The 24,129-nt window shown below is 52.4% G+C and overlaps 1 protein-coding gene across 1 annotated transcript; it reads right to left on the minus strand.

Annotated features, from left to right (window-relative positions):
• Positions 1 to 1,042: 1,042 nt before the first annotated feature.
• LOC122153546 (syntabulin-like) lies at positions 1,043 to 14,121 on the minus strand. Its single transcript, XM_042793960.1, is given in 12 exon segments — positions 1,043 to 1,678; positions 4,709 to 4,997; positions 5,907 to 5,980; positions 5,982 to 6,057; positions 6,568 to 6,667; positions 10,372 to 10,531; positions 11,305 to 11,358; positions 11,462 to 11,465; positions 11,881 to 11,922; positions 12,458 to 12,628; positions 12,965 to 13,117; positions 14,087 to 14,121. Coding segments are annotated over 12 exon segments (1,794 nt in total).
• Between the last annotated feature and the right edge of the window lie 10,008 nt (positions 14,122 to 24,129).

Below are 24,129 nucleotides of genomic sequence, written 5' to 3' on the forward strand. Positions count from 1 at the left end.
GCAAAATTGCATGAAGCCTCTGAGGAGTGTTATGTTCAGCAGTGAGATGACTTTTCAAGTTTCTTATCTGCTCTTGCAAGCACTCAATTGTCTCTTTCTCTGCTTGCTTTTCCTTTCCAGCCGCAATTAATGCAGCCCCTAGAACAGCACAGACGGTTGCTTTTCCTTTCCCCAATCCCAGTTTTCACTCCTTTGCCAAAAGCGTGATCCTATCCACCAATGCTTGCCAATTCTTTTGGGCCCAAGCCATGCCAAGAGGAGAGGACAGGGATTTATAGCCCTTCAATTTCTCAAGAAGGGGCTTCTCTGCTATTGTTGGATCCCCAAATCGATCCCGATAACAACTGTTACACAATACAAAAGGGTTACTCTAAAGTATTCAGCCTAGTGTGCGGTTACGGACCCAGTGTGGATCTTTCCAAGAAGATCCACTGTCCTCTCTCCTGTCAGGCACTTCCTTAAAGAAGGGGCCATGCTAAGGGCCCTGATCCCTTCTGGTTGGATCAGTATCACAAGGGCATCCTGTCCGTGACGACAATTTAGAAATGCTGCAGCCCAAAAGAAGCTGTTCAAAACAGCCTCCCTCCCCTTGGGACCTACGACCAAGTTTGAGATACTCTCGTACTGAATTGAGGTGAAACACCACCAGCCAACCCGTTTAACAATTTCTTAATACAAAAGACATGGCAAGGGGTTAGATACAAATACTCAATGGCAACTTCTTAACTAGGTAAACAAGTCCCATGCTTACTTGGAGCTAGTTACAATTTGTTAAAGAAAGGAGAATAGAGAAAGAGAGAGAGACAGAGACAACTTGTCTGTTAGATTTCCCTTCCCTTCCTTAATACAATGCTTAAGGAACCGTCCTGGATCTTTGTGGCAAGCACAAGTAATTAAGAACCTCGGCGTCACAAGGATGAGGCAGGTCTTAATATTCAGAGCGTATCCACGCCTGTACTTATTGTTGTAAGATGTTTCAAGACTCCCAGCAACGTACATTTTCGGTTACAGTCCCTGTATACGCACAAGACTCATGAAATACTCAAGCTGTCTGAGAGAGGGTATTGACATAGCCAAAAGCTTCAGCATGATGAGGTTCTGCAAAATCAAGTTCTTTCACATAACGGTTTTTATTAACTTTATGCTCCACCTTCCTGCATGGAGACTCCATAGGAGACAAGAGGACGGCAGAGTTTGGATCACTTGGAGTTAAGTACACTAGGGTAGCAGAATCATGGACGCTTCCAAGAGAAATTTCACCCAATTCCTTCAGTGAAGCAGGTGGGATTAGAGGGCAGGCATCTCGAGCTCTGAAGATGTTCTGAATGAGCTACTCCACATCTAGGCTCCATGGCACCAGGTCAGTTGGGATGGCCTGTTCCACCATCACCTTGCTGATTTTCTCCTCCTCCTGAGAAGAAGTTGTTTTTTCATCCAGAACATTTTCAAGCATCTCTTGATACACAGCAGAACTGGAGGGAGCTGGATCGCTCGACCCAGAAGTTGTGGCGGTCAAATGCTCTTCAAATGAGTCAGTCCCGTTAGCGGTGTCCTCATTAAGAAGCAGCCCACTGCCTGCCACCTCCTCCAGAGCTTGGTCCTCCGTGGTGAGGCTGCCTGGCATCGTGGCACACAACGCTAACGGCTTCCCCTCTGAGTCCCACGTGGACTCCAGGCACTGCTCATTGTTGGAGAATGGCTCAGAGACAAGGGTCCTGAGCCCACCGAGCAATTGTATGATCAGAGCCTGCTCTAGCTGCTGATGCTGAGCCTCACCAGGGTTTGCCTGCAGCTGCTCGCAGCTGCTGATACCTGAGGAATGTCAAGGACGCTTCAGCCCTGTGTACCGTGGTGTGTCGAAAACAGGTTAAGGGGGATTAGGAATAGTGGTCTGAGAAACCTAGTGTTATGATAACGGTGGTCTGAGAAACATTGTGTTACGGTACTGTCGTGTATCGAAAACAAGTCAACAGGAATCAGAAATAGTAGCATGAGAAACTTAGTGTTATGAGAAGCTTGTGCTGTAAGCTAACTGCAAGTAGGTGGACCGTGCGAATACGACCCTCAGAGCTTAAGCCAATCAGCTAGTGACTAGTAGGCATAATTAGTAGAAAGATTATAAAAGGCTGTAATGAAAATCAATAAACTGAAGCACACTTTATCACTCATACTGAGTCGGCTACGTTCTTCCTCCTTGGCTGGGTCCTCGGCTCGCCCAGCCCGGCAATTGGCGCCCGAACAGGGACCCTCGAGAAAAAGGGTCAACCGGGAATAAAGGGTCTCTCGAGAAAAAGGGACCCTCGTTGAGGCAAGAATAAAGGGATCCTCGAGACGAAAGGAACCCTCGTTGAAGGACCTGGCTGAAGGACAAGGAGCAGTGCGCCGGGGGCAGTGACCGGCGGGCAAAAAGAGCGACCAGAACATCACGTCCTGTGGTGTGTCGTCTCCGGCCTGAACCGATTGAAGTTCACCACTGCAAGGGCTACAGGCTGAGGGCTGCAAGGATATTATAACAGGTATTAAGGTACATGGATTTTGAAGTAGCCCTAGATTTATTACAGAGCTTTTTAGAAAAGCGTGGGACAGATAGTAGTTGCATTAAACAGCTAGCTGGTCTAGTGGCAACGGGCAAAACAAAAGGGGTGCTTTAAGGACTCTGATCTGTTGTTTGATGAAGAGGAGTGGAGGAGATATGGAGATATACTATGGGATATGGTAATAGATGAGGATAAACTTGCTAAGAAATTAATGAAACCTTGGAGGGAGATAATCAATAACATTTAGCGCCATAAGGTTGAGAAGAACTTGGCTGTTTGCTCCACCGCGCAAGAAGCGGCAGAGGAATCAGGCGGCGCGGGGGGACAGGGGGGAGCGGCTGCCGCCCGAACCTCTGCCCCCCCCCCCCCCTTCGGATGGTTCCGCCCCTGACGGCGCGTCAGCGTCTGAGTCGGAGAGAAAAACGGCGGCTGTGTCCGAATTAAAGCAAGAGGGTCACACACCGGTAAGGGACAGGGACAGAGTCCGAGAGCTTGACAGAAAATTACAGAAGTTGAGCTACAGAGCAGAACTCTGCATTTACAATGACAAGAAGAGGAAGCGCTGCCGGCAGCCCCCCCACACCCACTCCCGTCACCCTCACCAGAACCAGCTCCGCTTTTAGCTCAGCCCCGATGGAGTGGGGGGATTCGGGGTGCCTTGTTAGAAGGGGACTGGCATGCTGCTGGGGCGTTGGCCTGCCTGGTAGTGACAACGGATGGGGGACACCCGGGAACACAACCCCACAAGATTCTCCTCGGGGGTCTGGAGACTCCTTACGAACTTTAGAACTCTGAACTGTCCATCTGGGTGTTTCAACATCAACACTGGTATCAAAAACTTGTACATGTAGTATCAGAGTTCATTGTATGTTGTGGGTTCATTGCAATGTTTAGAACATAGCATGGTGAAACCTGTATTACATTCTGTATTGCATACTCTGTTGTTACAATTGCTGACACTTTTAAAACTGTAAGGATGGTTTTCTTGCTACATAAGACTGCATAAGATTGGAACATGGACTGACAGAATGGTTACGAGACTTGGGAATTTGGAAAATGGACTGATGATGGTTGTAAATCTACAAAACTTGGAAATTACTAAGTGGCTGAAAGCTTTGTTGATGCACAGACTGGCAATGCCGATTGTCATTATGATTGTCATGATGGTATTGGGGTCTGTGTGGAAATGCTTTATGAATGCTATGATTCAAACGTTAAAAGGAGTCTGGATTGTCCAAAAAAGAAAAAGGGGGAAAAGCTGGTAGAAATTTTTTTTGCAGAGGGATCAGGGTTATGCACTGATCCTACAGGGTTTGGACAATCCAGGCTGGGTCTCTGAGCAGAAAACTGCCACATGGTAATCCTGCCCTTGGGATCACCTGGAAGGGCAAGAAGGAGGAAGTCAATCTAATGCTTCCTCCCTGTTTCGAATGCCTGGATACACTAACTGCACAGTAGATTTAGTTTGCTCACACGTGCTAACGATGCAGACCTATCACAGCACTTCTGGGTGCGTGATAAGTGCCTTTAGCCAGTAGATTGTAAGCCTGCATGCCTAAGTTGTGCCTTGTCATGTATTAAGGAAATCTTTGAACATACGTTGGAGCAGGCTCTGCTCATACAAAAAGAAAAAGGGGGAATTGTTGGAGAATGGCTCAGAGACAAGGGTCCTGAGCCCACTGAGCAATTGTATGATCAGAGCCTGCTCTAGCTGCTGATGCTGGGCCTCACCAGGGTTTGCCTGCAGCTGCTCGCAGCTGCTGATACATGAGGAATGTCAAGGATGCTTCAGCCCTTGTGTACCGTGGTGTGTCGAAAACAGGCTAAGGGGAATTAGGAATAGTGGTCTGAGAAACCCAGTGTTATGATAACGGTGGTCTGAGAAACAGTGTGTTACGGTACTGTCGTGTATCGAAAACAAGTCAACAGGAATCAGAAATAGTAGCATGAGAAACTTAGTGTTAGGAGAAGCTTGTGCTGTAAGCTAACTGCAAGTAGGTGGACCGTGCAAATACGACCCTCAGAGTTTAAGCCAATCAGCTAGTGACTAGTAGGCATAATTAGTAGAAAGATTATAAAAGGCTGTAATGAAAATCAATAAACTGAAGCACACTTTATCACTCATACTGAGTCAGCTACGTTCTTCCTCCTTGGCTGGGTCCTCGGCTCGCCCAGCCCGGCAGCTCATCTCTCACAGAGCTCTTCTGAGCCATCCCCAGGCCCTGCACCAAAGCTTCCAGTTTCTTGTTTGCAATGCTTATGCCTATGAAGTATTTCTGAAATTTTTTCTCTTTCTCAGCCAAGCTGTTTCTCATGCTTTCAACAGCCTGCTGGAGTTCCTGACTTTCCCTTCTCGCTTCCCAGAAGTGCAGCTCCAGCTCCACATGCTTACACTCTTCCTCAACCCAGTCTTCCTTCATCCGTGCCAGCTGAGCCTTGAGCTCTTCTATTTCTGTTTCTCTGCAGCAAAAGCAAAATGCAGTGGCAGTGCTGTGGACAGTCAGTGAAAGAGTGCAGCGCTTGCCGTCTGGCCTCCTGCCTCGCCCTGGAGGCGATGGGAAGCGGCTGCCCAGATGCGTCCCCCGTGCCTGCCAGCAGCTCGGCACCTGCAGCCAGAGCCAACACGGGCCTCGGGCACAGGACGGCTCGGGGCTGCAGCCCCCGCCTTGCTTTGCACCCACCCAGCCCCGCGTGGGGCCAGGGGCTGCTGCCTTGGCCTGCGAGGAGTGGGGAGAGGGGGCCCCCACGTGAGATCCAGCCCGCGCAGATGCGGAGGTCGGGCGATGCGAGCGGGACCAAGAGCTCCCTGGGCCTCTGGCCCTGGGGCTCCGTGCAGAGCCCGCTCTGTGCCCGCCTGGGTTGTGTGTCACTGCCTTCGCTTCGCGTCCATACAAAGGGCTGTTGTGAACCATTCAGTCCCCAAGGGGCAAAACCACCAGTGGGCATGCTGGTGTGTGTAAGAGCTTTTCTTTCACTAGGGGAGAAGGGGGACATTGGTAGCCATCTGTCTCTGAGCGAGGTGGAACAGGAGATGGAGCAAATACATGCTCAGCAGGTAAAAACCGCTTGATGTAGAAAAGGTCTCAGTGCTAAATCAGCCTGGTAAAAAACTACCCTTTAAAAATATTCTATTGGGCAAGTTCAAAAAAAGGGAAAAGAGACAAACAGCTGTATTCTTAACTGAGCCGCACGGTACGTATGCACTGAGCATCATGATGAAACCTGAAACAACTGATGAGTCTGATCATATTTCAAATTTCTTCATGAAATCTTTACATGGTCAGAAAATGAGGAAAAAGGTCCTGGATTCCCACACCAAAACGCTCCTGAGTAAATTGTTCTAACTCTGGTTTCTGAAGTGAGATATACCTTTCCTGAAGTTTGCTCTCAGACTCCTTCAGCTTTGTTTTCAAATGCTGTACTGTAACTTCTTTCTGCTGCATGATGACTCAAGTACTGCTCTTGGTTCTGTGGCTCAATGCCGTGGTTGTCACCACAAGAAATGTATCTCCCTGATCGCCTGGAAAGGGAAGAAACCCAAACCGTCACAGAACATCACTCCTAGAGGTCTTCAGTCCTGCCAAAAAGAGACTTCCCATAGACCGATACAAAGCTTGACTCATTTGGGGCTCCCCAGTGTCCTCACAAGTGGCTCCTCTGGCAAATCAACATCCTTGAGGAAACAGCTGGTTTGTGGCTGTCATGCAGAGTTTACTATCTGCTGTCCTTGGTTTCAGTGCCATGCCAACAAATGAGACATTTAACTTTAAAATACTTTTACAACAAAAACTTTTTAGAACTAAAAAACCTTCTTTTTTTTTTTTTTTCCTCCAAATACAGCTCTTTTTTTGTTTCTTTCTCGTATCACAGTTCTCATCTGTGTTAGTGTTGCCTGAGAGCATAGTGTTACCCAAACTGTTTTAACACTCACAATACTGATGCTGTATGTATTAGCTGCAAGACCAGACCTAGTCGTCTACCTCTGCACTAGCAACACTTGCACTATCCCAGAAAAAACTGCTGTGCTTACTTGAGAGAGAAAGATCTTTTGCTTCCAGCAGCAGACATGGGGACTTCATGCGCTGAAATAGTGCCTGTGCTGCTTGGAGAGATGAAATTGGCTTCACTCCCTGGAAAGGAAAAGGGAAGATTGGAAACATGATGGAAAGTAGAACACAAAGACTGTTTTCCAAATAACAGCGAATCACAAGCATTCTCCCTTTGTGCGTGCTGGGTGAACTTTAGAAGTTGCATGAATTTTCAACCATCCCTAAGGGCAAGCACTGGATTTTCAACATGGCTTCAGAACTGGCACTTCCAGAGGAGCAGGAGAAACATCTGGACACGAATCCCTGATGCTACAGAAGCCATGTTAGGACTCGGTGGGGATGTCTTGCACCCCTCCATACCCGGGACCCGTGTCTTCACAGCCTTAAAGAGGGTGAGACATCCACCAACCACCCTCACCTTCTGGCAGCTCTTAGCAAGCGGTCTGAGGATCAGCCCTGTTCGGATTTAACCCAACACTTTCCCAGCCTCCCCATGTGCCAGCGTTGGGATCAGCCCCTGTTTCTCTGTGCCTCTCATTCAGCCCAGCCCAGATATTCCTCGGCCCGAGCTGAGTGCTGAAATGCACAGCCCAGCTTGTGCAAAGGGTAATCCCAGGGGCCCAGTTTCACCACTGCTAATCAACTCCATGCCTGATGATCAGACCCAAGTAGCCACAGCTGGAACCAAATCAGAGCCACCTGCAAGTCTGCAAGGGAAGGGAGGGAAAGCAGCAAAGCCTCTTCGTGTCACAGAGTATTTATATCATTCCTACAGATGCAGGTGTCAGTGACCCTCCTCCTTGGGGAACCAAAATGACCGTGGGACACAATGTCTGAAGCTTCCACAGTCTTTTCCTGATAAACAAAATGCTCCCATCTAAGAGACTAAGATACTAAATGCTCTCTTGGTATCACGGTCCTCCCAAATCTAATTTTCCAAGCAAGACCCGAATGGGTAAACACATCATACAGATTTCATACCTCTGGTGTTCAGGCCCCCATATCATTCCACCCCTTTAAAGATGCCAGCAGCTTTCCAAAGCCACGTCCTGGCTGTGGCACAGAGAAGAGGAGCCCTAGCCAAGAGTCATCTCTGGTTAAGTAGAACACATCATAACCAGATGTCGCTATCAAAAGGTTTTTGAGGAAACGAGGCTTAATAATAGCCTCTCCCTGAGCCGCCTGGCTTGCAGCGTAGTGCTGGGAAGGGCTGCCGAGCTAGGCACGGCTGGTAAGAGTGAGCAGAGCCTGAAAATGGAACCACCCCAAAGGCTGAGCTTTCTGAGAGCGTGAACTGCATCTGAGACCCAGCGATGTGTCTGCAAAGCATAAATTAACCTGTCTGGCCCCAATTCTGAAAACAGCTACACACAAGCTTAACTCTGAGCACAGGAGACTACTTTTGCTTAAAATTAGGCATGTGGCTATTTACAGGCTCTTCAAGAACATTTTAAAAATTAAAGGGGTCACTGCCAGTATCGGTTCCAAGTGTGCTACTTATGCTCAAGCCAGCTCTGCGTAGAGCAGAGCTCAACAGCACTGGTACTAGGAGAGCTTGAAAAATATTTTCTCCCATTTGGTAAACATCCCTAAGAAAAACATCATGGCATCCATCCATAAAATATTAATTGCAACAGATTCTCCTGGGTAATTGGGACTTCTGTCTTAGCAACGCCCTACCAAAGCGGTGAAACTCCGTGCCTAGCAGCAGTGCGGGCAGGACCGAACACGGCCTCTCACCTCTCCTAACGCCGCTCTCCCGGCTGACAGCTCCCTAGGGATGCCTGTTGACTGGTTTTGTCGCTGGGACAACGTGATTGCAAAAGCTCACACGTTTAAGCCCCAGAAGAGCCCACCGAAGCAGCGTTAACCATGAAAGAGGGTAGCATTTCTCAAGAAACACATTCTTTTGTCCCACCCGTGCGGTGCAGCCATCGCACCCACGTTTGGGTGTGGAAGTGGCCCGCGTTTAACTCTGCTCTTTGCACTGTGTGCAAGGACAATGACACGGTACAGTGACCTTATATCCCACTGCATTCAGAGCGCTGACGGGTAGAGCAGATTAGGTATATTTGCTCTACTGGGACAGGATGCAAGCACAGAAACACCACGTCATGCATGTATACATGTGTGTTGAGACAGCATATACATTCCTTACACAGGGCCACACAATAGCCCCACATGCATGCCTGGTGTATGGCATCCCAGTCTGCTATTTCTGGCCATTACAGGTGGTCGGATACCTTTTTGGATGGTCTCCTGGCCTTGCTATTAACATTTTGCTTGTACTAGACTGTTGAAGATTTTTCCTCCTATAAGAATAAAGCTCAAACCTGCTTGTGTGCATTTTATTGTCCATTGGCTATCTAAATGGTAAGATTACAGTATGGGAGAAAGGAAAATGGTCAAGGAATATCTGTGACAGGAACACTGCCAGCTGACCACAAGAACAGGATACCTACAACTCAGGATGTAGATGAGCTTATGAAAGTTTAGTCTTTTTGTGTAACTCGTTTGTATTTGCAACTTCAGCACTATTTCATAGCTGCCAAAGTCTAGATACCATGGAACTTAACTTGCCTCTCTTCTTACTGCATAAACATGACCTTGTTATGTATATACATACATCTATCAGTCCTGATGCTGGGTTTTGCATATAGTCACACAGTGAAACACAGCTGTGAGTAAAACAGTGCTGACAGAGACAGCTTGTGCTCAAAACCTAAAGCACCTAAATTTGCTGAGCTTCCTTGCCTTCAAAAACATCCTGTCACATGGGAAAGAGACCAAAATATGAACATGTATGTTCACCACTCTGCTGCAGCAACTAGAGGAATAACTGGAACACTGTCTCTGTAGATGGCTTTATTTAGAGAGCCCAGGGGGAGAGAGAGGGCCTGACTGTGTAAAAACACCCAGTAAAGCCATTAGAAGCAGCTGGAAAAGTGGAGAGAATTCAGTTGTAATGCTCACTGTTGGAAGGACCCGCATGTTTAAGAGACTGAGATTAATTTATCCTAGAAACCTTTAACTCACAGCTACGTCTCTAGTTCCCATCTTTAACAGCATAAGCAGTGTGTTTCCAGGAAGCATTAATGCTGCTCCTATTCTATTTCATATGAGGTTGTTCCTGCGAGATTGTTTTTGTATTCTCCCTCTGCCCCTGTCTCATACTCTCCACGACCATGAGGTCTAAAGTCAGTGGAAGAAGCTGAGGATGTGCCTGGGCATGCCGAGAAGCAGGTCGGCTTGAAAAGCACCCGACAGCTCGGTGCCTGGCTCCTCTCTAAGACCAGGGTGGGTGTTTCACACCGCACCAGAGATATCAGGGTCCACACAGGAGCAGCCTGAGGAAAGCTCCCTTCTGCTGCCTGCTTTACTGGGGAAAGGATCCAGCTGGGATTTTCAGGGCCACATTGAGCTTTGAACTGGGAGGAGGCTGCACATCCCCTCCCCATCACACCATCTGGGACACGCACAGCATCCAGCAGTAAGGACCGGACGAGAAGACGGGGTTCCCATCCTCCCAGCTTCTCATGGCCCTCTGCAGGAGGTAGGATGCCTGCCTGTCTTCATTACTCCTGCTACGTGCTGGAATCCAAACAGGCCTGAGTTCCCCACAGCTCCCACTTCCATCAGAAGACCCTACCCAAGATCTGCAACCAACACTTTCTCCTTGTCACACATAACACTACAGAACAGGACTGGCAAGTCCGTTTTACGGCTATTCTGCCTGTTACATTGCTACATTCACATGTGAAAAAGAGAAAAAAAAAAATACAAACCTCTCTCAATGGGGTCATTAGAACGGTTGCTCTCACAAAGGTTGTTCAGGACCAGGTCAGGCTCAGCAAAGACCTGCTGAGCAAACGCCCAAGCTGCCGACTTCTCACAGGTCTCCTCCCGTGCCTGCAGCAGTTCTGTCTGCTGGCGTTCGCGAGGTTCCTGCCGAGACAACGCCGCCTGTGAAACATTCAGGCTTTAGCTGTCACTTCTCTGATCTGGAGGAACGACTCGGCAAACAACATAACGACTGAGGACATCAGTATATGCAGCACCCGGTCCCTCCAGCCTCTATTTCTGCAAAAAGCGTTCACAGGAGAAAGTGCTGGAAAGCAGGCTCGCATGGCACCTGTGCAAGAGGAAAACCCCTGTGGGCTAGAGGGGAACTTCTTCCTTGATGTACTGGTTTTATTTTTGGTAAGCCTGGCAAGCGTCTGGAGAGTGGCCAGACTAAGCCTTTCCTGCTGCTTTAGTGTGCCCTGATCTCCAGACACGTGGCTTTACTGGCGTGGCAAACAGAGATGGCAGTTAGCCGTGGGGCAAGTGGAAGGTGGTCCAGGATTTGCTGCACTTTCCAGCATTCGTGGGTGTTTTTCTACCCTGTTTGTTATAACAAACGGGAAATCTGACTATATCCTTAGAAGGCAAGACTGACAAAACACATGTGTAAGGTTGAGTAAGAATGAATAATAAAGGCTTTCCTTTTCTGCTTACTCCTGATTGGGAATTACCAGTCACTGGTGTGGAGCACAGGGGACACGGGCTGCCCGTCTGTGCTCTCCGCCCCGGCACTGGAGATTTCTGCCCAAACCCCGCCAGGGAGAAAGAGGCCTCTGTCTTGATGGCTTTCCATCCCAGAAAAGCTGCCCTTCCTCTCCTGAGGCCTCTCCCACCCATACACAATGCCAAGGTGGAGAAAGGTAGCCACTGCTTACTTTTGCCTGGCACTGAACCAGCGTCTCGATGATCTGGGCAGTCATCGTCACCGGCTAGACAAGAGAACAAAGGCCAAGTGGGAGACGCTCCTCTGATGGTCTGTGCTAGAAAGCAGCGTCACTCCCTTGAGCCAGCTGGAACAACTTAGACACTTACAGATCTGCAGAGGCCCAAGACCGTCACAAGGAGATTAAGCGAGGGTAGTGTGGTCACTCGTGTCCCCTGGGCTGTGCTGCTTTGCCTGTGCACGGGGAATGGACAAAGGGAGAGCTCTGTGTCACTGAGCCTGGCTTTGCCCTCTCCCCTGCCAGCCCGTCCAGCACCATTTGCATCCAAACAGCCAAAGAAGTCCAGGCAGAAAAGGGGCAAGCAGAAAAGATCCAGCGATAGCTGGATCTTGACTTGCCGTTACTTTCCCAAGGCAAGGCTGAGCAGCTCGGGCAGTGCTGCCCCGCAGCTGCCCCAGCAGTGCGGGTACCTCTGCCCCAACCCTCGAGCTGCCTTGCAGCTGCAGCTGGAGCATCCCACCAACGGCCACGGTGGCACCAGAGGTTTGCTACTCCAGCAGGGCTTACCTGAGGATGGCGTCCAGCCAGAGTCCTTTCACCTCTTGCGAGCTGCAGGAGACAGGAGAACCAGTGTCACACCCCACTGCCACCAGCTAGGTGTTGTGCAGTTTTCCCTCCGGAGAACAAAGTCAAAGCCAAGGAGGGTCTGCTCATCACACAGCCTCGTCTCTCCAGGAGTCCCTTTTGATGCTGCAACTCTGCAGCCTTTGGGATGCCCCTGAGCTGAGGAGCGCTGTCGCAGACACGGGGCTTCTCCAGAGCGGGGAGCGACAGCCCAGCTCTGCCAGAACTGCGCCTGGGTTTTCCTGGGAGCAAACGGGACCGCCTGTCTGCACACAGCCCCCGCCTCAGCCCACGCCTTGCCTCACCCCTTTGACAGCGCACACCTTGTGCACGGGCTGTTTCCAGAGGGGAGAGGCTCAGCTCAGAAGAGAAGCCGAGCTGCAAAACGCTGCCCAAGCAAAGCGGTGCCTCTGCTTTCCCTCCCCGCCCCGTGCCGTGGACCTGAGGAGCCAGCTGGGCTCTGAAGGCGAGCACTGGGCCAGACAGCCCAACGCCTGGGTGACACGTCACCACGACTCACCCGAAAGTGACCCCGCAGAGGCTGGTGGGCCAGACGAGGATGAGGGTACAGCTGCAGTCCAGGCCCAACGCTGCGTCCTCTTGTGCACACGCGCACGCCGCCTCCTCCTGGCACAGCACCCACAGCTCGCTGAGACGCACCCTGTGCTGCAGCCAGAACCTGGTGCCACATCTGCAGCCAGGAAGAGCAGGGGCTGATGGTGAGCTTGCCTTCTGGGGGGGCACCCAGGGCAATCCTCCCTGGGAGAGCCGCTACAGCTGACAGAGCCCTGGGAAGGGCTGCCCAGCTTCACAGCTCACCCAAATCGGCAACATCCTTGCCCGGGACACCCCCTGACTCTGGTAGCCCTGGTTGCTGAGTGGCTGACCCTCCCCAGAAAGCCTCCCTGGGACTTTCTGGGCCATTGGAGCAGTGGCCAGCCCGAGAGGGCTTTGCGAGATGTCTCCTGAGGGCTGGTATTGGAGGCAGGAGGTGGGAAGAGAGAGTACTGCCATCCTCTCTTCTTACCTGCGCTTGGCAAAAGCAAGGGCGCCTTGGAAAAGCAGGAGGTCTCTCCTCCTCGTCCTCCCACGCCAGGTCACCTCCACACAGTCGCAGCGGAGGAGCTCGGGATGCCGTCGGGACACGAGGGCACCCAGCTGGCTGCCACCAGAGCCACCCCTGCAAAGGACACGGTTGCGGGCGTGAGGCACGCGGCTCTGCCGGGAACAGGCCGTGCCCGGTGCCAGAGGGACAGAGCAGGCGCGCACCAGGAGAAGCAGGAGGGCAGCTGGCCCATCGTGCTGCGGCCAGGCAGACACTTGGGCTGTGGAAGCGCTCAGCACGGGGAAGAGCAAGGCCCCGCAAGGCCTTCCGAGGCTGGGCAGCGATGTCCCCGTGCCAGGGTGCTCCTGCCAGAGCCCGTCTCTCCCCAGCACTGCCCGCGCCAGCACAGTGCCGCACCGGGAGACACTGGTGTCCGTGACACCGCTGGTGCCCCTTGTGATGCGCGGGGGGGCCACGCCCAGGGCGGGGGCACACAGCGGGCGGGGGGGCTCCGGGGCACCAGGAGCTGCTCCTACTCAAATGGCTCTTCCCACACTCCCAGCAAACAACAGGAGCTCCCTCCAAGCTGAAGGTCCTGAACAAGGCAGAAAGCTGCGGGCAGGAGTCCCCTCGGAGCCAGGAGAGACGCTCTGTGCCCGGCCCCTGCCAGCTGAGCCAAGGCCTTCCAAAAGGCCCTTCAGCACCTCGGCTCCTGCTGCCGCCACCTCTCCGCGCATGGTGATGTTCAGTCCTTCCACCTGGTCCTCCAGACTGGGCCCAGGGCTCAGGCCAGCCTTGGCGAGACTCTGCGCTGCAGAAAAATGGGTAACAGCCTGGCTTTCCTGCTCCCAGCAGGCTGCGCACAGGCAATCCTCGGCAGCAAAGCGCTGACAGCTGTGCTTAGGGAAGACACAAGAGCGGTGAGCTGAGGTCCCGGTGAGCACGCCAGTGTCAGCCCAGCAGTCCCACCAAAGCTGTCAGACTGCCCCAGAGCCCAGCCCCTTCGGTGCCACAGTGCATTTCTCTGCTTGGGCTGGCTCACAGACCTCCTGTCCCAGGGCACGAGCATCATGCCACAGGCCCAGCGTCCTCGAAGGCACCTACCCGAAATGTTCTGCTGATAGCAGAGGCGTGTCCATGCCCGAGAGCTGCTCAGGACTCCTGGCAGGCAGCTACCGCAGTCCGTTTGCTGCCTTTGGAGCAAGCTGAGCTCCCAGGTAGCCGCCCCAGACTCTTCTCTCCGGGAGCGGGGCCTGAGCGGGGCGGGGGTGCTGTCATTTGCTGCCAAGTAAAAAGGGAGCAGCGGCATCCCTGGGAGCAGCCCAGGGGAGCTGGTTCTCTTCCGAGGCCACCAAAGCAGCCTGCCTCTGCCCCCAGTTTTGGGGGAAATACAGAGTGGCGCAGAGACGTTCCTCAGTTATTCAGAAGAGGGGCTGGGGTGGCCTTGGATGCCTCCATGTGATCTCAGAGGGAACATGGTGGGTGTCAGCCCACAGCGCGGTCAGGCCTTGGTGATCCCAAACTGCTGTGTGTGTAGGAGGAGCCAGGGAAGCTCGGGGAGTTTCTGGGGTTTCTGGGGGCAAGACATGGTGGTGCTGCATGGAGAAACTCCTGGGTCCCTTCCCATGGCTGCTGTTCCCCTGCTTTCCTCTGCAAGGAAATCCTTGATGGACTGCAAGGAGGAAGAGGTGGGAAGTGCTGCTTTCCACGCCGGGGGCCGCAGTGGGGAGGTCTGTCTGTGCACAGTGGGGTGTGAGCAGAGGGGTGAGGGGAGGAGGGCTCCCTGACGGGAAGCAGCAGAGTCCTGGGGCCTTTCTGCAGGGAGGGCTGGGCCACCAGCATGGGGAGAAGCTCTCTCTCCTCCGGAGTGAGCCCTTCTCCCGTGGGGCAGAAGGGAAAGGGAAACCCCTGCCAGCGGGAAGGGCAGGCCAGTGTTCAGGAGATGCTGAGCACTAGGCAGACCTTCAGCCCTCCAAGCAGAGCCTCTCCTTCCCTCTTCAGGACAAGCAGGCTGTCCTTGGGGCGGTGGCCGCCAGGACGGGGGTCCTTCTGGGTGAGGAGCAGCACCGCGAGCGTGCCTGGGAGCAGCTCCTCTGGCTCTTGCACCAAGATCAGGAGGTGCGAGACACTCCCCGGGTCAGCAAGGTGAGGTGTTGCGCAGGGCCCGGCGTGGCTGCTGGAGTGGGTCTGTGCCCGTGCCACGAGGCGCTGGGGAGCTGTGGGGTGCCAGGAGGAGCTGAGAAGCCCTTAGGGAAGGATCGGGGAGAGCAGAGGAGGCCTGAGGCTCTTTGGGCAAGAAAAGAAAAACCTTGGGTTCGGGGCATGAGGGAGGCAAGAGTCCTTAGGGCTCATCTCCTCAGGAAGGGAGGCACTGCCACCTCCCTGGGGCTCTGTGCAGGAAGAGCTTTGCCCTCATGCCCAGGGCCATGTCCAGTGCTGTCCAGTGAGGGCCGAGGTCTGCTGAGTGGGAAGTGCCAGGAAACAGAGTTGTCAACACCGGGCTCTGTTCAGAGGCAAGAGCCAACTCTGCGCTTGTCTCTCTGGGACTTGTGGGACTGGATAAAGGGGAAGCCCTGGGACTCCCCGGTGTACTACGTGTTTCATGTCCTGGAGAGGTTGAGGTGAGGTCTGTTCCCCGGGCTCTGGGGATCCCCAGTGTGCCCCAGCCAGTGGCCTTGAGCATGGAGCCAGGAGCTGCTGGGGCTGCGGAGTGGGTATTCCCCACTTCATATGTCTCCCAAAAGAAGGGGAGCCCCAGGGCTTCCTTAACCTGGGGGTGGGGGTTTGCCTGCTGCCTAGGAGGAGGCAGGAGTTGTTGGTGCTGAAGGCCCTGCTTGCTGGCATGGGCTGGGGGTGCTGGGTTTGAGGTCCTCGATTAGGGTGAACCCAGCTGTGGTTGAAGGCACTCTGGAGAGGGCTAGTAAATCTCCTTTCTGTTTTCTCTTCCTTTCTCCTCTGGCCAGCAAGCTGAGGCCACCTCTGAGCAGGGAGGAAAATCACAACCTGCTGTCAGTGTGCTGCCAGAGTGTCCTGGTCTGTGCTTCCGAGGAGCAGGTGAAGGAGGACAGGAAGACAGTGAGGGCAGCTGTGAGCATGCGGGTACCCCCCGGCCAGCGCCTGCCCACCTCTGGGTCAGGATCCCACCTCAGCACACCCTGGCTGCCCCCGGGATGCAGAACCTCAACTCTCCTTTCCTGATTTTAGCTTCTGCGTGGGAGAAACCTGGAAGATCTGGGCCTGCTCAGAGAAACCCTCTGGAGGCAGAGGTGACCTCCGCCGGCTTTGACTACGTGGTCCCTGTGAGTAGCCATGGGGCAACAGGGAAACTGTTGTGGGGGCAGAGAATCGAGGCCTTAGCAGGTGATAGGAGGTGGACACGTTTCCTAGAGGAAGGTGGGGCTTTGGCTCCTTGCTCCAGGGCTGTGCGTCTGGCCGGGGCCAGGGACTGAGCTGGGGGGCAGGAGCCCCCAGCCACTGCAGCCTCAGGACAGGCAGAGAGGTGGGTCCTGATGGAGGGAAAGCCAAGAGCCAGCCCTGAGCTGGGCGAGAGCAGCCTGGGGGAAGGCTGGAGCGGGGAGATGCTGGCCGGGAAGCAGCACCTAGCTCAGGGCAGAGTCAGCAGGAGAGAGCGGGGCAGCGAAGGCTGCAGTGCCAGGGCTTGGTGGGGCTGGGGGCTGTGCCGGGAAGGGGCCAGAGAAGGAGGGAGTAGGATCTCAGGGAGCGAAAGATTCCTGTTATGAGAGAGATGCACCTTGCCCCAGGTCCTGAAGGGCTCGCTCACCTCGGCCAAGGAATGGGAACGGGAGAGAGCCCTGTGGGTCTGTGCCCACATGCTGGGTGCTTGCAAGGAGCGACTTGAGCTCATGGTGAATAGGGACCCCTGTGTGCCCTGGTGCCCTGTTACCACCATTCATGCCCCTGGAAGGGAGCCCTGCCTGATGGGGTGCTGGGTTTCGGGTCTCCTGGGATTACGGGGCAGCCCTTCTGTCTGCCCCTCTGCCCGGTCGCTGCTCAGGGAGCAGGGTGGGTGGTAGAGGCGAGCAGGTGCTGGGGCTGCCTGCAGCCCTTTTCCTGCTGCTCTCCCCTGCAGAGAGGATGTCCTTGCAAGCAGTTCAGCTCCCTGGTGGGGCTGCTGGGGTTTCTGATTGCGGAGCGGCAGAGGAACGATATGCCGAGACGGACTCAATGTGGGTGATAAAGCATCGTTCAATTTATTGGTCCAGGGTACATATATTTATACAGACAACGCTAGTTATTATGCCTACTACTCACTAGCTGATTGGCTTAAGCTCTAAAGGTCGTATTCGCACGGTCCAACTACTTGCAGTTAGCTTACAGCACAAGCTTCTCATAACACTAAGTTTCTCATGCTACTATTTCTGATTCCTCTTGACTTGTTTTCGATACACGACAGTACCGTAACACAATGTTTCTCAGACCACCGTTATCATAACACTAGGTTTCTCAGACCACTATTCCTAATCCCCCTTAACCTGTTTTCGACACACCACGGTACACAAGGCCGAAGCATCCTTGACATTCCTCCTGTATCAGCAGCTGCGAGCAGCTGCAGGCAAACCCTAGTGAGGCCCAGCATCAGCGAGGCAGCATCAGCCCCTAGAACAGGCTCTGATCGTACAACTGCTCGGTGGGCTCAGGACCCTTGTCTCTGAGCCATTCTCCAACATCTGATCACCGACTGCATGGCCATGTCCTGCCAGAAGGCATTGGTCTGCCTTGGCTACCTTCTGCAAATGCAGGGTGAGGAGAGCAGATGCTTCCCATCCTCGCTTAGCCTGATGTCTTGGTTTGGGCTGAAATAGAGTTAATATTCCTTTTCAGGGACTAGATGAGTGCTGTGTTTTGGATTTAGCTTTGGGTTTGGTATGGGAAAAATGCTGATAGCACACTGATGTTTTCAGCTGCTACCGAGACTTCAAGGACTCTCCGACTCCCCATGTCCTGCCCATGCGCCAGGGCACAGGGAGCAGGGAGGGAGCACGGACAGAGCACCTGACCCAAACTGGCCAGTGAAATATTCCATATCATGGAACCTCATGCTCACTGTATAAAGGAAGGGTGGTTGGGAAGGAGCTCTCTCTCGCTTCCAGGGTTGGGATTGTGGGATCTTGGTATCTCGGGGTCGCTGGCCGGGAACGGGCTGGGTATTGGTCAGCGGGTGGTGAGCAATTATGCTGTACATTGCCTGTTTATATATTTCTTTTGTTTTCCCCCCATCATCGTTATTGCTCTCATTTTATTGCCATTATTAAACTGTTCTTATCTCAGCCTGCGAGTCTCCCTTCACCCCTCTGATCCCCTTCCCCATTCCCAGGTGGGGAGGGGGAAGGGAGGGTGACCAGCTGCGGGGGTTGGCTGCCGATCAGGCCCAAACCACAACACCTTATCCTCCGTTCCTGGCCTGGCACCACGGGGGTCCCACGGGGCCAGGCCCCATTCCCAGCAGGGCAGGGGGAGGCAAGGTGCTCGGCTGGTTTTGTGCCCCCACCCTGTTAGCCCTCTGCTTCCCCGGCCATCTCGGGAAGGATTCCTGGGAGAGGGTCTCTGAGTCCCACCTCCCTGGGGTGTGTGTGAGGCTGGGTGGTCTGGGCCATCCCTCACAGCTGTCTGAGAGCAGGACATTGCCACCAATGCTGGTGAGTGTTCCCCTCCACGGGGAGGAGAGACAGAGGGTTGTTTGACAGCTCTCTTGGATGAGGTCCCCAATGTTTCAGAGGGTGCCGTCCCCCTCACTGCCTGCCTTCAGCCTGGAGAGATGGGCAGTCTCCAAATTCAAGAAACCGCTGCCTGTGTGCTGAGCCAAGGAGCTACTGATGGTTTGAGCCATGCATCAGCACCTGCTGCTGGCACCTGCTCCAGCTGATGACCAGGATAGGGGCGCTTCTTGTCCAGTCTCCCACTGGTCCCGGTCCTTCCCATGAGCGAAGCACTGGGAGGCACCAACCTTGCCGTTCCTCCCCTTCCTGCGGGGTCACTCGCAGTCCTCCCTGCCCTGGGACCCACTTCACCCTGCTCGCTCTTCCCCGGTCCCCAGTTCCCTCTACTCTGAGCTTTGCTGGGCACGCTAGGTTTTCCGCAGGTTGGACACTTGTTCGTTGCTCTCGGTGCTTTCCCCGGCTGTGGTGTTACCCAGCCTGCGAGCTGCCCTTCCCCTAGCCCCCAGTTGCTGCCCGTTTGTAGCCTGGGAGCCTCTGGCCTCGTGCTGTGCCTGCCCTGTCGAGGCTCCTGTTCTCCTCCTCCGCTGGCGCTGGGCTGCGCTCCCCTCGGGCTCGAGGGGCACCGGTGGCTCGCGCAGCCCAGGCTGCCTCCGTGGCCGTCCGCCGCTGACAGAGGTGGGTCCCCGTGAGGACAGCCATGGGTGGCAGCCCCAGGGTCACGCCCAGCTGAGCTAAACTTAATATCAGTTAGTGCCTTTGTCCCCGTGGGCCGAGGGTTTGGGTTGCTCTCCTTTACAGGAAATTAATTTTCTTTTTAAAGGAAACTCAGCATTTCCTTTTCCTAGCTTGCATTCCTCTGCTGTTAAATGTGCAGCTTCACATAAACAGAAGTGAAAAAAGATGCTTTTTGGTTCCACTTTTCAGTTGATAGAAAGATTTGTATGTGTAATAAATGTGACACACCACACAGTGCTGCTGCCAAAATTGTATCCAAACAAATATTTCTCAGAGGGGTAGAAGAAGCCCAGGCAGACACCATCTTACAAGTGTTTTCTTGCTCTCCTTTCCCAAGATGCCTCAGAGCTACGTCCCATCGTCTGTGTCTCAGAGGTGTGCAGTTCCCAGGAGTGAAAAGCTGGGACAGACAGCTCCTCCCGGATCTCCACAGGCCAGCACTTGAATGTGCCACTGCTCACAGCTCCTTTGGAAAAATACATCTTGGTAATGGTGATGGATTCAAATGCCATGAAAGTGTAAGACCTGTCATCAGTCAGCAGCTCTGCAGAAGTTTAAAGTAATATCGAGACAGTCTCGATGGAAAATTCTGCTTTCTGTGCTTAGTTTTGGGTTGTTTTGAGGTTTTTTGGTTTATTTTGTTTTAAATCATTCTTATCATCTGTTTAGTTCTTCAAGTTATTTCTTTGAGACTAAGTAACAGGATTTCTCCTTTTCATTCTGGAATACTTCTTGACATTCTTACATCAACCAGAACTTTTGCCTCTGTTACTGATATGGACAATGACCATAGTTAGCAAGCCGAAATCTAAAATATCTTAAAAAATCATCATCAAGTTGGTCTGACAAATCTAAGAAACCCAGTACTAAAACAGTGACGCCACACACCGCAATTTTAGGCTGGGGACCACCTGCAGAAGATCCATACAAGGCCTGGGGACAAAGGACCTGGAGGTGCTATTTATTGTAGATCGCCTCCAAAATCTAAGTGTTTTGCCCAAAGAGATCTAGGTAAGTGTGTCTTTTGTCCTCCCCGCTTTGTCTTAAAAACAAAAGTAGGAAATGCAGTTCCTATTTGTTGCGCTGCTATAAAGTGGGACTACGACAAAAGACTTCCATGGTAGGCTTTGATTTTGTGAATCCCCTAAGGCAACTAAGTGACTGGTGTTGGAAAACTTAGTTTTATCTATTTACAATCTATTTGTAACTTGATTTTGATCTGTTGACAATCAATTATGGGGAGCTTTTTATAATACACAGACTTAACCAGGTCTTTAGTGTTATGGCAGAGAAAAATCCATTTTACCAAGGTTATTCCTGGCTTCCGTTAGTCACAAGTCTTTGAGTGGTAGCACTGCTTGGGAAGAGATCAGGTGTCTATAGCGTTACCTGCTATGCTAGTTGCTTGCTTCTTTTTCTTAGTTTTTATATTTATTGCCATGTAATTACACGTGCAACTTTGTGGTTTGAGTTACAAGGAAGAAAAACAGTAACCGAATTAATAATCGGATAAAGGACTATAGATGGAAAGAAACCTGGCAAAAGTTACTGAAATGGGAGCGGCAGTCTGTCCCGCATCAGCAGAATCAGGGGCTGCCGGGCCCCTCCCGGGAGGGGCCGGGCTCGGCAGGGCCCCCCTGGGCCGCGGCTGAGGCCTGAGCAGCAGCGCCGGCAGCTCCCGTTAGTTTGGTTTTCCTGGTGGAACTCATTTGTTCTGGGGGGCTGTGGCGGGTCGCTCCCCCGGCGGTGCCGCCGCCATGGGGGCCCCGTGGAGCCGCCCGCCCGTGCCGAGGCCCCGGGGCAGCGGGTCCGGGAGCAGGACACGGCCGGTGCCAGGGAGCGCCGAGCAGGCGGTGCCTCCGCATGGCTCCGCAGATAGTCCTGACCACTTCAGAAAAAAAAAAAAACAACCGAAGACAAACCAAAAAAGGGGTGGGGCGGGGGGTTTTCTGCCCCGGTGCAGCCGCCCAGCTCGGGGCTGGCCGGGCTCCTCTGGCCGTTTCTCCTCTCGGACTAGGCACCCACCTGCACACGGCAGTGTGTGAAATGGCGGCGGCTGTGGTTAGCTGGGGCACGACTCTTCCCCCCCACCCTTTTCTTACCTTCCAGTACTTTCATTTACTGGTGTGAATTCTGGAGTGATGGAAAATGAGACAGGGTTAATTTTTCTTAAGTATTTTGAAGCACTCTCTACACACGATTTTTTAAGAATAGCTTTTTGATTTTGCATGATTTCAAAGCGTACATGTATAATATTAATTTAAATTGATCCTCCAAGCTGCCTTCATCTGTAGTTCTGAATTAAAAGAAAAAAAAAGCCCTTTTAAAAATATGCTGTATTCCTAGTGCGTAATGGATGTTCAGAGCATCATATATGGTGATTTTTTGTGAGCAGCGAGCATAAGTCAGTGTGATGGAGAGACACTAGCACCTGGGGGTTGAGACATGCCATTTGACAAGCCGTTTGTTTGCTGAGATTGTTTGTTAAAACATGCCCTGTGTTTGTTAAGGTATGCCTTTCGTCTGATAACATGGGAGTTGCTGGGGAGGGGGGCGCTGGTTCTGTGGGCTGGACGGGCACCAAGGGCCCAGAGGGCTGGCGTCAAAGTTGTAGCTGGGGAAACCTGGCACCAGGGACCCAGAGAGCACGTGCCAGAGTTGTAGCTGGGGAAATCTGGCTCCAGGGGCTGGGAGAGCATGCGCCAGAGATAAAAGTTGAAAAGTTCATGAAGAATTGGGAGCCTTACTTCATCCTTGAGACCCTGGCCCACGACCACCCTGAAGAACTGCACAGGTGCGAAGAGAAGAGACGAAGGCGGGCTATATGGAAATGATTTCTCGGGGAGGCCATGATTATGTATAAGTGTCTGATGAATATGTATTGTTTGGGGCATAAAGGGAGTAGCCCTGGGTCCTGTGGGTGTGCGTGTTTGTGGTGGAGGATCCCCCACGCACCCGGTACTGAATAAACACACCTACTTTACAACCTTAAAGGTTGTGGAGTCTTTATTCCGCTAGTCAGTTTTGGCACCCCAGATGGGATGTGCTCTGCTCGCTGCAGGATCGGCTGAGGGGCGGCCGTCCTAGGCACGCCCTGAGCCCTTCTCGGAGGAGCTCCGCTCCCCGGACGCGCTCTGCGGGAGCAGACAACGACCATCTACCACTGAGGACAAACGCTATGTTGAGCATTTGGGGCCAGTAAGTCGTAGAGGACGCTCACGCTTGGCCAGAGCCGCTGGTAAAGTTGCGCAGAGACGTCTGGGGTACAGCATAGTCCCCATGGGAAGGAGGGTACCCTTAGGGTTAATGGTGGGATTTGCTGACTGGTAGAGTGGCCGCTAGCGATCTTGAGGGTAGATGGAGCAAATCTGAGGTTACCGCTGCATCCCGATTTGGGAACCAGAACGGACCTGCTAATGATTGTGTATAAGAAGCAGGAGAAGGGTAAGCGGAGCCTCCTTAAATCAATATCGATATATAACTATTCAAGTCATATCTGCAGCTGCTGAAGGGATCCATCGGAGCAATAACTGGGTATCTAATTACAAAAACAAACAAGCAAATAAAAAAATACAAAACAGCTGTTTACATGTGTGTATGTGTGTGTGCGTATGTGCGCCTGAGATGCAGCACCGCTGCGAAGTGAGTGCGGATTTCCGATCCACGGCTCCGTGTTCTCTGTGAGGAGAGCAGCCGGAGACGAACGAAGCGATTGGCAAGCAGTGAAACTGTTTCTGTAACCCGATATTTGGTTTTGAATGGTTTTTTTGAGTAAAGAGGAAGTCTGGATGAGGTTTGGGAACTATTTTGGTTTGACTGGGACAGAATTGAACACTTGGGTCAGCTTAAGGAAGTGCCCTGTGGGGATCTGGGAAATACATGGGGACAGTAGATTTGGAACTCAGATATAAAATGGGAGGGAAACAGAGTGGGGGGATTTTGAAAAAGAGCTCTTGTCTGCATTCTGGCCAATTGGAAAAGTATAGGAGGGCCGTCAGGGGGGAATGTAAACAAAAGAACTTTAATCAAATACTGTAACCAGTGGTGCCCTCTGTATAAATTAGACAATGGGGAGAGATGGCGTTTAATGGGACCTTGAATTATGATACTCTGCTATAATTAATGTTGTTTCTGGGGAGAGAAGGAAAGTGGGGCGAAGTTGCCTACGCAGATATGTTTTTCACTCTCCGAAATCATCCAGAATACCAGACAGCCTGTGGGCTGGCAAGCCCACAGGATCCAGTGGTTTTGGCTTTAGAAAAAGAGAATAAGAGGGAGGGAAAAGGAAGATTAAAACGGTGCTGTTCGGCCTGTAGCATTGGGCAGTGATGCACTAAAACTAATAAGGTTCATCAAACACCAGAACCAGAACTGCTGGATGTATTCAGGCCCCCTCCCAGACGACAAGAATCTGGGCGTTCCTCTCAATCAAAACAAGAACAAGGGGATGGTGATTCAGACTCGACTTTGACTCTCCCAAATAGTCCTGTATCCTCCCGAACAAGGAAAAAGTCTGTGTTACAGGCACCTCTCAGGGAGGACTATAGGCACAGATGGGGGAACGATATTAATTAAGGTGCCCTTTTCCACGACTGATTTGGAGGCTTGGAAAAGGGTCGCCAGAGATTACCGGAATGATCCGGTGAGTGTGACTAAACATTTTCAATTTATTATAAAACAATATAATCCAGATTGGAACGATATACAATTACTTTTGGAATATATGACTGAAAC

The sequence above is a fragment of the Tyto alba genome, unplaced genomic scaffold, assembly GCF_018691265.1.
Source record: "Tyto alba isolate M040663 unplaced genomic scaffold, T.alba_DEE_v4.0 Super-Scaffold_200000100656, whole genome shotgun sequence".
In the NCBI taxonomy this organism is placed as follows: Eukaryota; Metazoa; Chordata; class Aves; order Strigiformes; family Tytonidae; genus Tyto; species Tyto alba.